Source organism: Numenius arquata, chromosome 10 (genome assembly GCF_964106895.1).
Source record: "Numenius arquata chromosome 10, bNumArq3.hap1.1, whole genome shotgun sequence".
In the NCBI taxonomy this organism is placed as follows: domain Eukaryota; kingdom Metazoa; phylum Chordata; class Aves; order Charadriiformes; family Scolopacidae; genus Numenius; species Numenius arquata.
Genome location: NC_133585.1, coordinates 34,522,195 through 34,536,361, shown reverse-complemented (window position 1 = coordinate 34,536,361; position 14,167 = coordinate 34,522,195). Strand labels below are relative to the sequence as shown.

The window sequence follows — 14,167 nt, the reverse complement described above, 5'->3', positions numbered from 1 at the left end:
TTGGTTTCCTTTTATTGTTTGTGCAGTCTTCAGAATCAGAAAGCCTTAAGAGTGACAGTGCAGCTGGGGAACGAAATCTAAGCTATAATTCTAGGTAGCTTCAAGATGTAGCTGGGATTTAGGGTCCCTGCTGGGATGTCACGTACAAAAGATTTTTTTATACTTTTCATGGGGTTCAATCGAGGACTGTGTAAATATCAAGCGGGAAATAGATGACTTAAAACCAAGACACTATCTTTAATTCTCTTATTTGCAGAAAGATATAATGCCTAGAAATTGAATTTTTAGGGATACATCCTCAGGCACTTAACTTCCTATTGATTTTGACAGGTTTGAGGCATGTGAAGTCCTTTCAGGATGTAGGTCCTAATCTCAATTATGCTTTAAATTCTGAGCACCATGAGGAAGCCCAGAAACAAAGAGCGGTAAAGTTCACTTTTAGCTGTAGTTCTTCATCATCTTCAAATCTACACCAGCTGAAGAAAAGTCTAGAAATCAGATTTTAATAAATAACTTTTTACACGTCCAGAATGTTTAAGCTACAAGAAGAACTTTTTTAAAAGTCTATAAAAAAAGGGTAAGTAATGGATAAAGATTTAGGGAAAAAAAAAAAAAAACAAACCAGTGTGAATATAAGAAAGAAGGGCCAGAAAGCGTTAATAATAGAGACAGTAATAATGTTATGTCCCTAATCATTTGACCTGAAATTGTGATTGTGAAAGGCAGTAGTTTATCTTACCTTATTACTTTAAAAAAGTAATTGGAATTGATCGTAAAAACTTTTGTTCAGCACCAGGTGGTGCTATTCTGCTTTTTTTAAAAATCTGTGAACTACAAAATATTTACATTTTAAAAGAATAACCTCCGATTAAATGAGTGAGAAAAGTACCTATTTTCTCAAGCTATACGCCAGTTGTGACTGCTTTCAGTGGCATTTCTATATCTAATAAGTAGAGAATTCTCAGCACACCTGATAGGAAAATTTAAAACGTCTTTAGCTTTTAAAATAATCCTACTTACCTCATAATTAAATTAGTTATATAAATTGCTTAATCCATAAAAATTCTACATAAGCTTTTTTGAGAGTTTCACACGAGAAAGAAAGTTCAGCTTAATCCAAAAGCGCTGGTTGCAAGCTAGCACATACAAGGTATGCGTATTTGCTTGTAAATTTTTTAATTACAGACAGGCTGCCTAATCAATATTCCATAATTTTCCTTTCCTTCACAGTTAAATAAGTTTAATACACAAACTTATATATGACAGAATTATTTTTGCCACAGGTTACTGTCAATGATTGTTACATATACTGCACTGTCAGCCCCAAACATTAATTAGCATAAGTTCTTTCAAAGTCAAATCATTAACCGTTAGATTTCTTTTTAATTATGAGATCTGAAAATAATAAAAGTATGGTTTTTTCTTCTTACTTAGTACTAATAACATTGAATTTTCATTACCTACTTTGAAACCAGTAGGATTAGGTATAGGAATAATTTTCTTTATAATAAAACTAAATTTTCACATGTCTCTGGAAGCTGGACTCAGAAAAAAGTGCTTATTTTTGTAAAAAAAAAAAAAATCAAGAACAAAGTATTTCAAGTAAAGTTTTTGCAAACAAAACCATAACACAACAACATCGTGCTGCTTGCCTTGGATGAGACAGGCAAACAGGCCTACTTGCTACTTGAAGGAAGAAAAAAGATGGAAGGAGTGAGCTGGCTGAACAGCAAAGTCTTTGCCTCCAGAAACTCAGACGAGTCCAGAAGGTGGGGATAAGAGGGTGAGAGAGCCTTAAAATCAATTCTAGAAAATAAATCTGGGGTAAAAGTTCAAGGATTTTTCTATTATTTAGCATGTTTGCCAGATATTCTTTGCCCAGATGTTCATATAAAACATGTTGCCCCTTTTTATGGTTCTCATCTATTTCTCAGAAGACCAGATGATCGCAAACAGTATTTACAGACAAATTTCCAAGACCTTTATCAGCTTCAGTTTAACAAAATATAATTATGTTTTATCAGTCTTTGCAGTATATCAATAATCTAATAATTTTTAGGATAGCTTTTTCAATTAGACTTAGACTCCTCATTAGTACAAAAAACCATCTTAGAGGAAGTAATAAGAATTCAGCAAATTATTTTAAAGGCCATGAGGTAGCCACATGTTGCCACCTTATTTCCACTATTCTACAAACTGAAAAGTCTTTGCAGAGGGGAACTGATAGATTGGTATGAAATGAGTGACATCATTCTGTGCTGCTCTTTATCACTTACTCCTTGGGCTAATGGTTTACTTGTGGACTATTAATTCTTATTTCCTGGGGTTCTTGTATTGCTGACTTCACCAGTTTGTCAAAAGCATTGCCTTTGTGGCTGGTTTTGAAGAGATCCCAGAATTACAGGAAATTTGTTTGAAAAATAAACTGGGTTTTCCCTCTTGCTGCTGGAAGGATGAACTGAAGGCAGACACACCACCCCACACAGTATTTAGCACCCCTGCACTCTGAGAAGGACAGATCATTAAACTCAGCATAGCAGAGCTAAACCTTCTGCTCTCTACAGTGTAGTGCTGATATAATACAAATGACTTAACAAGACAACAACTTGGGGCAGCCAGCTTTTTCCGTACAGACAGAAGAAAAGGAGCTATTCTTTAAGTGATGCAACAACACCAAAATCTCTCTTTTTGTTTTGTTTTGTTGTTTGTTTTTTTTTTAAGATGCATCTAGCCTCAATTAGAATAAAAAGCAAATCCAGAAGTGGATGTCCATATTTGATCCTGTCAGAAGTGAAAAGTATAGTATTGCCTGTGCTTCCTATAATATTGATAGCTGGTTATGGAAAGGAAGCAGAGCCTGGAAACATCTCCTTGGCACAAACACCCTACCAACCCCACCCATCAATCCTTTTGATGCAGCAACAGACAGGGAGTAGCAGCCTGAGTGTGCATCTTTTGGTGAGTGAGAGCCTATCCTGTTATCTGACAAATATCCTCTCCACAAGATTGCCATCACTATCCACCCTTAATCAGCAGAAGATCAAGTAATACTAGAAATAAACCACTATAGGCTTGAAGAATGTTTCTATACAGAGTGGCAGAATTTATGCATATTCCTTCTTTATGGGTCAGGATTCTGAAGAACTATATTCACTAATGCAAATCACTACTTTTTACTAATCTTTGCAGTTATTCTTAAGTTTTTAAGATAGTAGAAGCATATTTGTGAATGAACCCACTTACCAGATAAGGCATTATAACACAGCACTGAACAATCCAGTACTAATTGATCAGTTTCCTTTATGGGTTTTGTATAGCCCAGCCCCTGCTTGCCTACTACATCCAAAGATAAACCATCTCCTATTTAAAAGTAAAAGGTAAACTACACATTATCCAATCAGATGGGAAAAGAAATAAATCCTTAGGCTGCCAAATCTCAAATCTGTGTTTTCGGATGAGTGGAAAATGTGGTCTCTGGATCCCTTCAGTTACCCTAGCTTGATGCAATAGATATGTGAACTTGACACTCAGCTGCCACAGTTCACAGCTTGGCATAAGAAAATAAATGGAAGTAAGCGGGGTCTTTAAGTTAGTATGCAGGACTATGAATTACAGCTAGTAAGATGCATTCTCAGTGCCTGTTCTGCTGCCTGTTACAGAGGTAATTTCATAAGCAAAGAGGTAAGGAAGGATAGAATAGCCAGGAAACTAACCTTGTGCTCAAACAACAATTTGTCATAGCCCCTTGGGAACTGAGTATAGTTTGGGAACTGAGCACAGTAAGGTACACTCTCCCTTATTTATAGGTATAATCAAGCAGAAAAAAAAAATAGCTTTTTCTATGAACTTATCACCATGTTATGAGCAAAAATGATCTAAAAGAGATAAATCCTCCAAATCTTCCCTGCTCAGCACTCCTAATTTCCATTAAATTCTTACAATCTTGTCACACCCTTTGTCTTATCCAGATTGAGTCACAGTCAACCACTTTCATTCAAGCCTCATACTTAACCCATCCTGGGTCAGCAGCCGACAACAGCCTACAGTTGCTGCTGCTAGGATAACAGTCTAGGAAGTATGTGTTGCCTCAAGAGGAGGGGACTGATTAATGATTATCTGTTGTTTGCCCTTCAAATTCAGTGCAACAAATGGAGTCTCTTAGAAAGATTTCAACTATCCTCAGAGTGGTAACATCACACAGCTAGTGATATAAGTGACAAATCATACATCTGAAGTAACGATAACCTGATTTCCATCTTGTGCAGCCAATGAAAGCAAGTTAGTCTTTGACCCCTAGGCACACTAAAACTTACTAGCCAAGTCAGGGAAGTCAAAGGTCTTCAAATATAGAAAAAGTAGCTTTACTACCTCTATTAGTCTTTTCCAAAAGGGGATTATGATTCAAAAACTTCTGAGACTGTCAGCGTAGGAAATAGTCTCATCATCAAGAGCCTAACAACTGTTTCTTTAAGAAAAAAACACGCTACAATCTCAGATCTCTGTCATATGCATAGCATCATAATACTTTGCCATATCTTTTTTTTATTATTATTTTATATCAGAAGCACCAGAATTGCTCTTTAACAAAGCAGGAGGACTTTCACAAGGCAGTTCAGCTGGCAGTAAAAGTACCACAACCGGAAGGGGAGCCCAGGCATACTGCAATTAGTTTGTATGCAGGGTGCCTGTTAAAATTCTGTTTTGTTGTCATTGCTCTGTTTTTAACCTGGTTAAATATCCTTCTTCCTCAATCCCTAATGGTTTTCTTTCTCTGCATTACAGAACTTTTTAATCTTTCTCCAGTTGCATGCATTTCATTGGATTCAGGAAATATACTGTAATGCCATGTTCTCTATATATAGTTAGAGTTAAATACAAGATCTGACAGACTTCAAACGGAACGGTGACCTTCCTTTTTATGTCGCCTACTGTGCCATGCTAAAATATTGCAGAAAATACAATGAAATGGCACTTTGTATTCTAGTGAAACTTAAATCTGTGAGACTCGACTGAAATAATTCTTGTAAAAGCCAAAGGCTGGGGGATTTGCAGAAGTTGTGTTAGAGGATTAATCCTAGCTCAGAACTCTCTTTAACTTAAGAAACTTATGTGCAGCTAAGGTAAGATAAATATATCCAGGAAAAAAAATATATGGCTCGGAAAGTATCCACTGTATCACTTCGAATTTCTGGTCCTCTTTAATTTTCCAGTTGTGTCACCCATAGATATTGAGCCTAGGCATACCAAAGGTGGTAAAAGTTGTAATTCATATCTAGAAAAACATTCTATTTGATTTTAGAATTAGTAATTTTGCCTGTTTATCAGCAGCATGGTGCTGGATCTGTCTTTTCATAAGCGACACAAAACCTAAGTCACCTTTTTTAATTTTGGCATGTTTTGAGGCTCTCTATTTACATTAAAGTGTTCTAGTTCTGCTGAATTGCAAGCAATTCTAACAAAGATCTTCACAATCCATTTTAAGCCCATGTAAAAGTACAATATTAGTAGCAGATGATCTTATTATTAAGCTCAGCATTAGGTCAGTAGCTGTAAGAAACACAAAAAATGTTCTCCCGTGAGAAGGAACCCAGGGACAAAGAGAAGCTGACAAGCATCTTGGAAAGGCCTTCTGGCAATGCAGTGTGATTTTGATGGTAATATTTGGTAGGTTTGTTGTTTTCTACCAGTAAATGCCAGACATAGAAGTGGGTTTTGTGTTGTCCTAAGCGAATTGGACAACAAATGTTGTGTACAAAATTAAACATCTCTGCTCCCTCAGGGAATAAAAATAACACTAAGAGTGAAAAAAATACAGCAAAGTAAATCTCTGCAGCTTTTTGCTCTGCTGCTGTTACATAATGCTGTTCTGGAAACCACATTGTGCAGGACTGATGGGAATCTAGCGATCCAGATAAGTTGCTGAAGTCCCAGATCTACATGAAATTCTAGCCTAAAATTTATAGCCTCAGTATGTGTGTGTAGGCTCTTTTGCCTCTCATTTGCTTGGGGAAAATACAAACAAGTGCTAGCAGCTCTGGCTCCTAATCATGCTGCTGTCAGATGCTGAGCTGCCAAAGGCTGATTAGCTCGAAGAGGAGTTACAAAATATTTTTTGATTAATCAATGCTAATTTAAGCATCATCAGATCATCTTTGCTTTTGCTTTCTTTTTTTCTTTTTAAATTCAGCACGTAGACAAGAGTGAACACACAGTTTAAAGTGACCTGCAATGTCTCTTCTGCACTTTCATAGGGCTCAGTTACCATAGCAGACAGGCCGTGAAGACACAAAACTAGCTATCACTATGAACAGGAGGAAAAATCCTAACCTTGCTATCTGATCCATACTTCCAAGAACATTTGTGTGTGAAATATTCTGAGCTTCAGCTCACACACTGCCCACTGGTGCAGGCACCTAGAAACATGGATTGTGCCTAAGGGGTTTCTTAGAGTGATGGGTATATGACCACCATGGAATTTCCATCAGCTTTCTGAAATCAAAATGTGGGTATTGCAAGTTCTTCTCACAGTGTCCACTTTGGAAGCATTATGCTTATTTTGATACTTTACATCTCAAGCTCCTCCAGCCACCGCTACTTACACCCAAAATCCTGGTATACCCTCAGCTTCCCTAGCACCATAGCCCTGGTGCTGAAGATTATGACAAAGGTTTTATGGTCACAACCCTAGACAGTACTGCTGCTGTTGCTTACCTCAGTGGATGATGGTGGTTCCCATGTCTTTGACAGTAGTAGATTTCAGAGGAGTTTGACTGTCTCTTGAAATTCCGACCTGGTATCAAAGAAAGCAAGCAAGCAGAATTTTAAAAAAGCAGAAAATGGGAAGATGCCGAAATTTTAAAGTCACACTAGTTGGTGAGAATCCCAGTCATAGACTCATGGTGATTCTGCATTCAGCCTTTCCAAACTGTTGTCATCGTCTACTCAAGCCAAAGTCTTCAAGAAAGCTAAAGCTGTTACTCCATGTAGTGGCCAACATCCCATGGAGCTGGGTGCTAAAATGGCTTCCAATTTGCTATTCATTCTGTATCATGCTAATGTTCCTCCTCTTAATGGTATTTCTGGGAAACAACTTCATTGTTGTGTTGCTATAATTATCCCAGACACAATAACTGAGAGAAACTAAAACTGATGCTCTTAATAACTGATTGCAAGACCTTATTAGCTATTGATTTGAAATCACCTATAGAAGAAAATACAGAGGAGATGACCACACCTTGAAAAATTCTAAACGTTAGAAAAAACTGATTGCTTTGTAAAAGGGAGCAGAGAACATAAATGATGGCAATTCATGGGTAAGAAATAAAAATGGCAAAGATTTGGGTCACACCACTTCTATACATTCACATCCCTGTTCATTCAATATACTGTGTCAGAATTTTGCAGATGGGAAACCAGTAAGGAGTCCTGTAATCAGTAAGCATCTGAAAGTTCTTGTAATTACTGTTTTGTGAAACAGGGAAACAAAGACTGGATTAAGTTTTGTGAGACTGATAATTTTTCATATTAATACTTAAGGAAATAGAATCACTAGGCAATTCCATTATTTTAACCAACAGGAAAATATGTGAGGAAAAACTATTTTATCACATAATGGGAGCTGTGGATGCAGCTCTGAGGGAAAAAAATTTAACGGCTGCAGTTAGGAATGATTTTACTGCATTTATATGAAACTTGCGTTTTCAGGGTTTGCTAGCTCCTGAGAGAAACAATACCGTGCAATAGCGTGATGCACCCCTCCTCGGCGGCCGGTCAGAGGTCTGGGGCAGACCCCCCGGCGAGGGCAGTCAGCAGCAGACCCTCGTCCCAGCTGCGTGGGACGCGTTTCCCCCGTGCCCCGCGGCGTGGCGCCGGCGGGCTCTAGGACCGCGCGGGAGGCGCGGCGGAGGCGGGCGGGTTGAAGGGCTCCCACCTGCCCGCTGCTGCCCGCAGTCCCCGATGCCGCGGGGCAGGCGGCGGCAGCAGTGAGGCGGGCGATGAAGGGGCCCCGGGCGGCCGCGATGTTCGGAGCAGGCAGGTACAGCATCCCGCGGCCCGTCACCAGGAACCTGGAGGACCTGGACTCGGTGCAGAGCGTCCTGCTGCACAGGTCAGTGGCGGGGACGGGGAGGCGGCTGCGGCAGGGGACCGGCGGCGAGGCCCGCGGGGCGGAGGCGATCACCCGGTTCTCCGGAGAGGCTGCTCGCGGCAGCCTTTTGTTGTTGGAGGCAGGAAGCGAGAAGGGCCGTGTCCTTGCCGCCCCTCACCTTCCCCGGGGCAGGGGAGGCGCCGTGCCCGCCGCCGCGGGGGCAGGGGCGGCGGGAGCGGGAGCTGCCTGGGACTCACGGGAAGGGAAGGGGCCGCTGCCCGTGGGGCACTGACTCGCCCCCGGGGTTCCCCCATCTCCTTGAGAAGCGGTGGACCTGCAGGTGAGGGGAGCTCCCCTCATGCGCTTTTGAAGGGCGCCCCGCAGCCCGTGCGGGACAACGGGAGCCCAGGGGCTACGTCTGGATTTCTTACACGTGGAAGGAAACGAGCTGCCAGAGGGGAACTCTGTTGCGTTAATTCCGTACACATTTTGAACTCTTCCTTAAGGGAGGGAAAAGAAAAATATCTTAACTCGCACACAAATCCAAGATGGGCACTCCTTAAGTGGGTGTGCAGGAGGTACGCTGCATGAGAAGCAGCTGCTTTTTCCCCTGCCTTCACCATCCCTAACGTGCAATTCTCCACAGTATCGCCCCACAAAGAAATCTCGACAATAAGATCTTACCCAATAGACCAATGCAGGACTTTCAAAGCCACCATCAATGCCATTTTCTTTGCACTGGCTGAGAGCCGCTTAAATTTTACAAGGAAAACACCATCCCGTTTAGCAGTGTCCAAGAGAGAGGCTCATCTCCAGTTGTTCTGTAAAGTGCCCGTTTCCTAATGTGTTTTCTTGGCTACATTGATTTATTTCCTACTGCAGAGAAAAACTACACTCTCCCGCTGCCAACTCCAAACAGCTCTTGCTGTGGAAACTAACAACTAATTATTAACTCAGCTTCTCTCCAGCCCAAAGCACCAAACTGAATAGTCACTTAAAATCCGTGCCTGTGGACACTGAGGATGAAAACACGGGGAGTGCAGCGAGGAGGGCACGCCAGCATCAGCCTGTTCTGCATTGCGCTCTGAAGCCACTTGATAAGCAATAAATGTGCCCAAGTGCTACCAGGGCATCCTCTGGTATCTGAAACGCTGTGCATGCATTTGTCAGTGCCTTAACAGAAAATGTTCCATTTCAAAGTTGGATTAAAAATATGCTGCCCCATGGTGTTGCTTATATTAGTACACTTTCAGTGTAATAAGGTACTATTCATACTTGAAACATTTGCATGTTGACTGACTGCAAATAATGGTTTTCTTTCATGCTTGACATGCCTGCTATGCATAGCAGGTGATCATAAAAAAAAGCCCGAGATTTAAAGGGAAGTAAAAACAGTAGGAAAGATCTTATTTAAAATTACAGCTGCGTTTCATGCTAGAGGGAACTCTTTAAGACTGTTTTCCAAAAGAATGGGCTGAACTAGTCTTCCCGAATTCTTCATGGCTGTCTTGTGTTGGTTTTATGTTCTTCTTCTAAAATACTTTCTGTGATCCAAATGCATAGAAGGAAGATGATTCAGAGATCTTAGAAAGTCATAAAGAAGAGTCTATTTTATTTATTGAGCACTGGTGTGTTTTCTCACAAAACTTCTGTTCCTTTGGTCACAAAGGTAGCTTTCATTCTCCATTTAGTCTGTTTATATGTAAATATCCCAATTAAAATGACAGTCCAGTGTCACTATTCAATTCATGCCACTTTGCTGTGGATGGTCTCTATGCAGTAATGTCAGAAAAGCTGAGAAGAGAAGATTTTGTAACCTCAATCTTGTTCGGGTTATTACAAGGTTTTATGTAAACCTTGTAATCACAAAATCTTACTTATTAAGGAATGCCTGCGAAGTGTGCCTTATGCCTCTAAGTAAAGAAAGACTTTGGCGGCATAGGGGAAAGCTATATTGTCGTTAATCTTGAAAAAAGGAACATATTTCTGTCTCATTTTTGCTGATGCTGTGCACTGGAGGAATAAAAAATCAATAGGAATCAATAGCTGAAAAGTCTGGAATGTCGCTCTTCAGCAATCCAGATTTTCTGTTAGTTTTTCTTTAGATGTTCGAGTAAAGCAGGTGTTAGCAGCAAGAAACAGAACTGTTAAAAAATGAAATATTTTCCTCTTAGTTTTATCTGCTTGCAGTGTATCATGTGATATCTGTAATGGATCATGTTATGTCTGTCCAGTTGTTGATAGAGCTTTCCTGGAAATATTATCTGATTTGAAAACAAGCAGAAAGGAAAAAAATGAAACAATAAGAAGTCACTTAGGCCTCCTTATTTCTTTATCAATAATGAAGAGCTGTAATTTGAAGTATGGAAGGGCAGGGAGAAAGCAAAGAGACACTTAAAATTCTATTGATTAGGCAGTGTAAGAAAGACAGATTCAACTATAGTGCAGGTATATCCAGTCAGATTTGTCTCACAGTATTATTATGGCCTGTTTATACTGCTTATGCTGTACAAAAGAGCCAGGAAGCTGGCAGATCCAGTTGTTGGAGAATTTTCCCGGTTGGGAGCACTGTTCGGATAGCACAGAGACAGCACTGCTGGCATTTAGCATTTAGCAGGGGGAATGACCCTGAAGAAGAAGGGGAGATTGCTGAAAAATCAGGGGTCTGATACAACTCCTGGACAGTGCATTGGCTCCTCATGGGCACAAGCTGGGTACTCCTAAGTATCAGGTAGCATTGACTCATAGCAGAAGGAGCGTTAGTTTGTCCCAGTGTACCAGAGGCATAACACTGTCCCAGTTTTCAGCCCTGTGTTGAGAAGAGCTCAACTACATCCACGAGTCAGGCCCAACACGCCTGCTGAATCTGAATTGGTGAAATCAATCTGGCATGTCATCAGCGAATCACGGGTACTGGTAAAATTTCTAAGATCAGGCATGAAATAAAAAACCAAACAGGACAAGTTCAAATAGTCATAAACACTAATCTTGAAGTTCCCAGTGCTCTTCAATCTAGCTGCTCAGAAAGACTATCATTTCTTCTCCACCCTCATTTCTTCATCATCAGGTTGAAAAAATCAGCTGTCAGTATGTAACAATGAAAAAATATTAGTAGTTTATATTGGACAGTGGTTGGAATAGGGGTTCCTAAGTATCTATGTAACAGTACTGAAAAATAGAGTTACACCCCAGTTATTTCCCTCCTTTATGAGAAAGGACCAGTATATCTCTTTGGTGTGTCCTACATACTGTCTCTTTTAACTACAGTCTACTCCTGAATATAAATGTGGATCAAGGTAGACTTATTTTTAAAGCACAATAGCTTTTGAAGCATGTTAAGCCAAAAAAGTAACAAGGAACTCTTGTTCTGAAATGAATTTCCACACATGGATTTAGTTCCCTGCAGGAACAGCTAATCAGAACAACCTTAAAGCAAAAGAGAGTACTTTTTAATTATCCGCTTTTAAATGCTCATTAACCAGTTGTCTAGTAAGGGTGAGTAGTAGTATTGATTCCAATGATGCCCTGTGGCAAATTTTTCCCATCTGCTTGTTAATAACAGGAACCTAGCATAGAAGGCTTATGGGTTCCTTAGTGAGAAGCGTCAGCCCAACTACTTGGACTAAGTGTCAAGGATCTGCCAGAAGACAAATTATTTCAAGTCTTTTCCTAATATTTATGCACAAGAAATGAGAAGCTTTCCTCTCAAGAGGGCTTGTGTGGGAAAATCTGTGTCTTCGCTAAAATAAAATCCTGCTGTGTGAGATATATTACGTCTTGCGATCTTTAATTGTTCCCACAGCAGCAAAAATTCTACATTTATTTCAGAAAAATACTTAGGTGACTCCTAACTACCTGTCTCAGCGGACTGAAATCTTCCATCATCCTTTCTTTCATGATATGGTTATCCCTATAAAATACAAGTAGTGTAAGACTGCCGCCTCCTTTTTAGAGAGCCTATATTTCTCACTTATTGAGCAAACAACTGGAAACAATTAACCAACTCTTGAACTCAGTGAAATTTAACATAACTAACACAGGACCATCTGGCATAGACTATCACTTCTCTACAGAAACACTTCAGCGTGCTTTTCGGTGTATTAAAAGTTCTTGCAAATATAAGCAGAATTAGGAAGGGTGGGACAGTGTATCTCTATTAAAATTCTAACTTCTGCAGTATTCCTCTTAGAAAATCATAACTCGTGAGGCTCTTTGGGAAATGCTGTTTATGCAGAGTATTTTGTTTTCACAAAGTAAGTTGTTTAGAAAGAAGTTGGTACTTTTAAAATATTTTTTCCACCTGTTCTGGAAGCGATAGAAAAAATGAAAGTTGGTGCATACCTTTCATTCTGACAATTGGAAACAACCAAATATCTGATTTTTTTGTGTGTGTGTTTTTTTGTTTTTTTTTTTAAGAATTGTCTACTGTGCATGGATTATATACTCCATGTGAAGTGGTTGTTGCCACCTCAGATAGGAAAAAACTTAACCATATCCTGTCCTAAAACGAATGGAACCACAGTAGAACAAACTAGTTATTTTTTCTTTAGGTAGGGCATGTTTCTCTCTCCTCCTTTGGATGGGTTTGTAGTCTTAAAATCCACGTAACAGTGATTTATCTGTAAAATCAGGTCTTGTACAGGCACTTCAGAATGGCCACAAAATTTAATATAGGTATCTTTTAATTAAGGCTTTGACTGAAGTAAAGGTATGAGTCCAAAATATTTCTGTCTGTTAATTCACTTGAAATCACACTTATTAACAAACAGTTTCAAGCACAGGATCTCATACCAGAATTCTGGGGCTCCTATGTAGTGCTCCAGCACTATAAAACCTCGCTGCTGAAGCTGTGCAAATATCCCACTGAGCAGAGATTAAATCCAATGCATTAAAAATGTTCCAACAATTATTCTCCATCCCTCTTCTTATTCACCATGCGTGTCCTGATAGGTTTGCTGACATAGCTACACAGCAAGTTGTCTGCAGGGTTGCCATGGGTCTTGTTTTTCACGGATGTGAATAATTTAAGTCCTGAAAACCGAGCAGGTTTTTTTCTCTCTCTCTCGACTGTGCATGATTTTGCATTTGTAGACTGCATTGACTGCTTTAAGGTGCCAAATCATCTAGCTTGTTTGTGTCTGCCTCGCATCCTTGCCTCTCCTTCCTAACCTAACTGCGTTCCTGACTAACCTAAAGAGAAGTTATCTTAGTATCTCACAACTCTTTAAATGATTATAATAACATAAAGCACAGAAGTATTCCACTGCTAACCATTTGACTTGATGAAAATTACTGCTTACCTCATGTTTCTTTCTCCAGATCAGTTTTTGATTATAAGCAATGCTTTGAGGCTCGCCTCAGGACTATGAGTTTCATTAATAGTCTCTTTTATGGGACTGTTGCTGAGACCTCGATATCAGACCACTAAATAAACAGTCTGTTCCTCATTATATGTTTCATATTGACCCACTGAAAGACTTTCAAGGGGCTAGGGAGATTCAGCTGTTTGTTTTGAAGAAGTAAACAGGGAGGTTGGGCGCTTTGAAATGTTCATTATTATTCTTGCCAGCCAAAGGAGGCAGGGAAAAATGCAATATACCTCCTTCCCGAGGCGGGCAGCGTAATTACTGCTTGTCGAAGCCTGGTGTTCCGAGGCCCGTTGCGGGCGGCGGGGTTCTCACAGGCGGCACCGCGACCGTTAACGTCCGGCGGGCGGCTCCCGCCTCTCCAGGCTTCCCCCCGCCGTCTCCATGGCGCCGGGCCGGGCCCACCAATGGGAAGGGCCGGGCGCGGGTCACGTGCCGTCCCGGCGCACTTGGGTGCGGGTGTCATGGCGTCTGGGGGGCACGGCGGGAACGCGGCGGCTGAAGGGATGGAGCCGCCAAGGGGTGAAGGCGTTGAGGGTGCGGGCACCGGCGGCAGCAGCAGCGAGAGCGGCTCCTGCGCCACCTCGCTGTCCGCCAGCTCCGAGTAAGGAGCGGGGCGGCGGAGGGGGTGGGCCGGGCCGGGGGTTTTCCCTCTCGTCAGGCTGCCTCTCGGTAGCGGAGCCCGACGAGGAGGCGGTGGGTGGGCCGCGGCCGA

At 41.0% G+C, this 14,167-nt stretch overlaps 1 protein-coding gene across 1 annotated transcript in view; it reads left to right on the top strand.

The window, feature by feature from the left end:
• Nucleotides 1-13,890: 13,890 nt before the first annotated feature.
• INTU (inturned planar cell polarity protein) overlaps nt 13,891-14,167 on the top strand; it is a 45,393-nt gene continuing 45,116 nt past the window's right edge. The window contains exon 1 of the mRNA XM_074154780.1: nt 13,891-14,056. Within this exon, the coding sequence (XP_074010881.1) occupies nt 13,917-14,056 (140 nt within the window). The 5' untranslated portion in view covers nt 13,891-13,916. The remainder of the gene's footprint in view (nt 14,057-14,167) is intronic.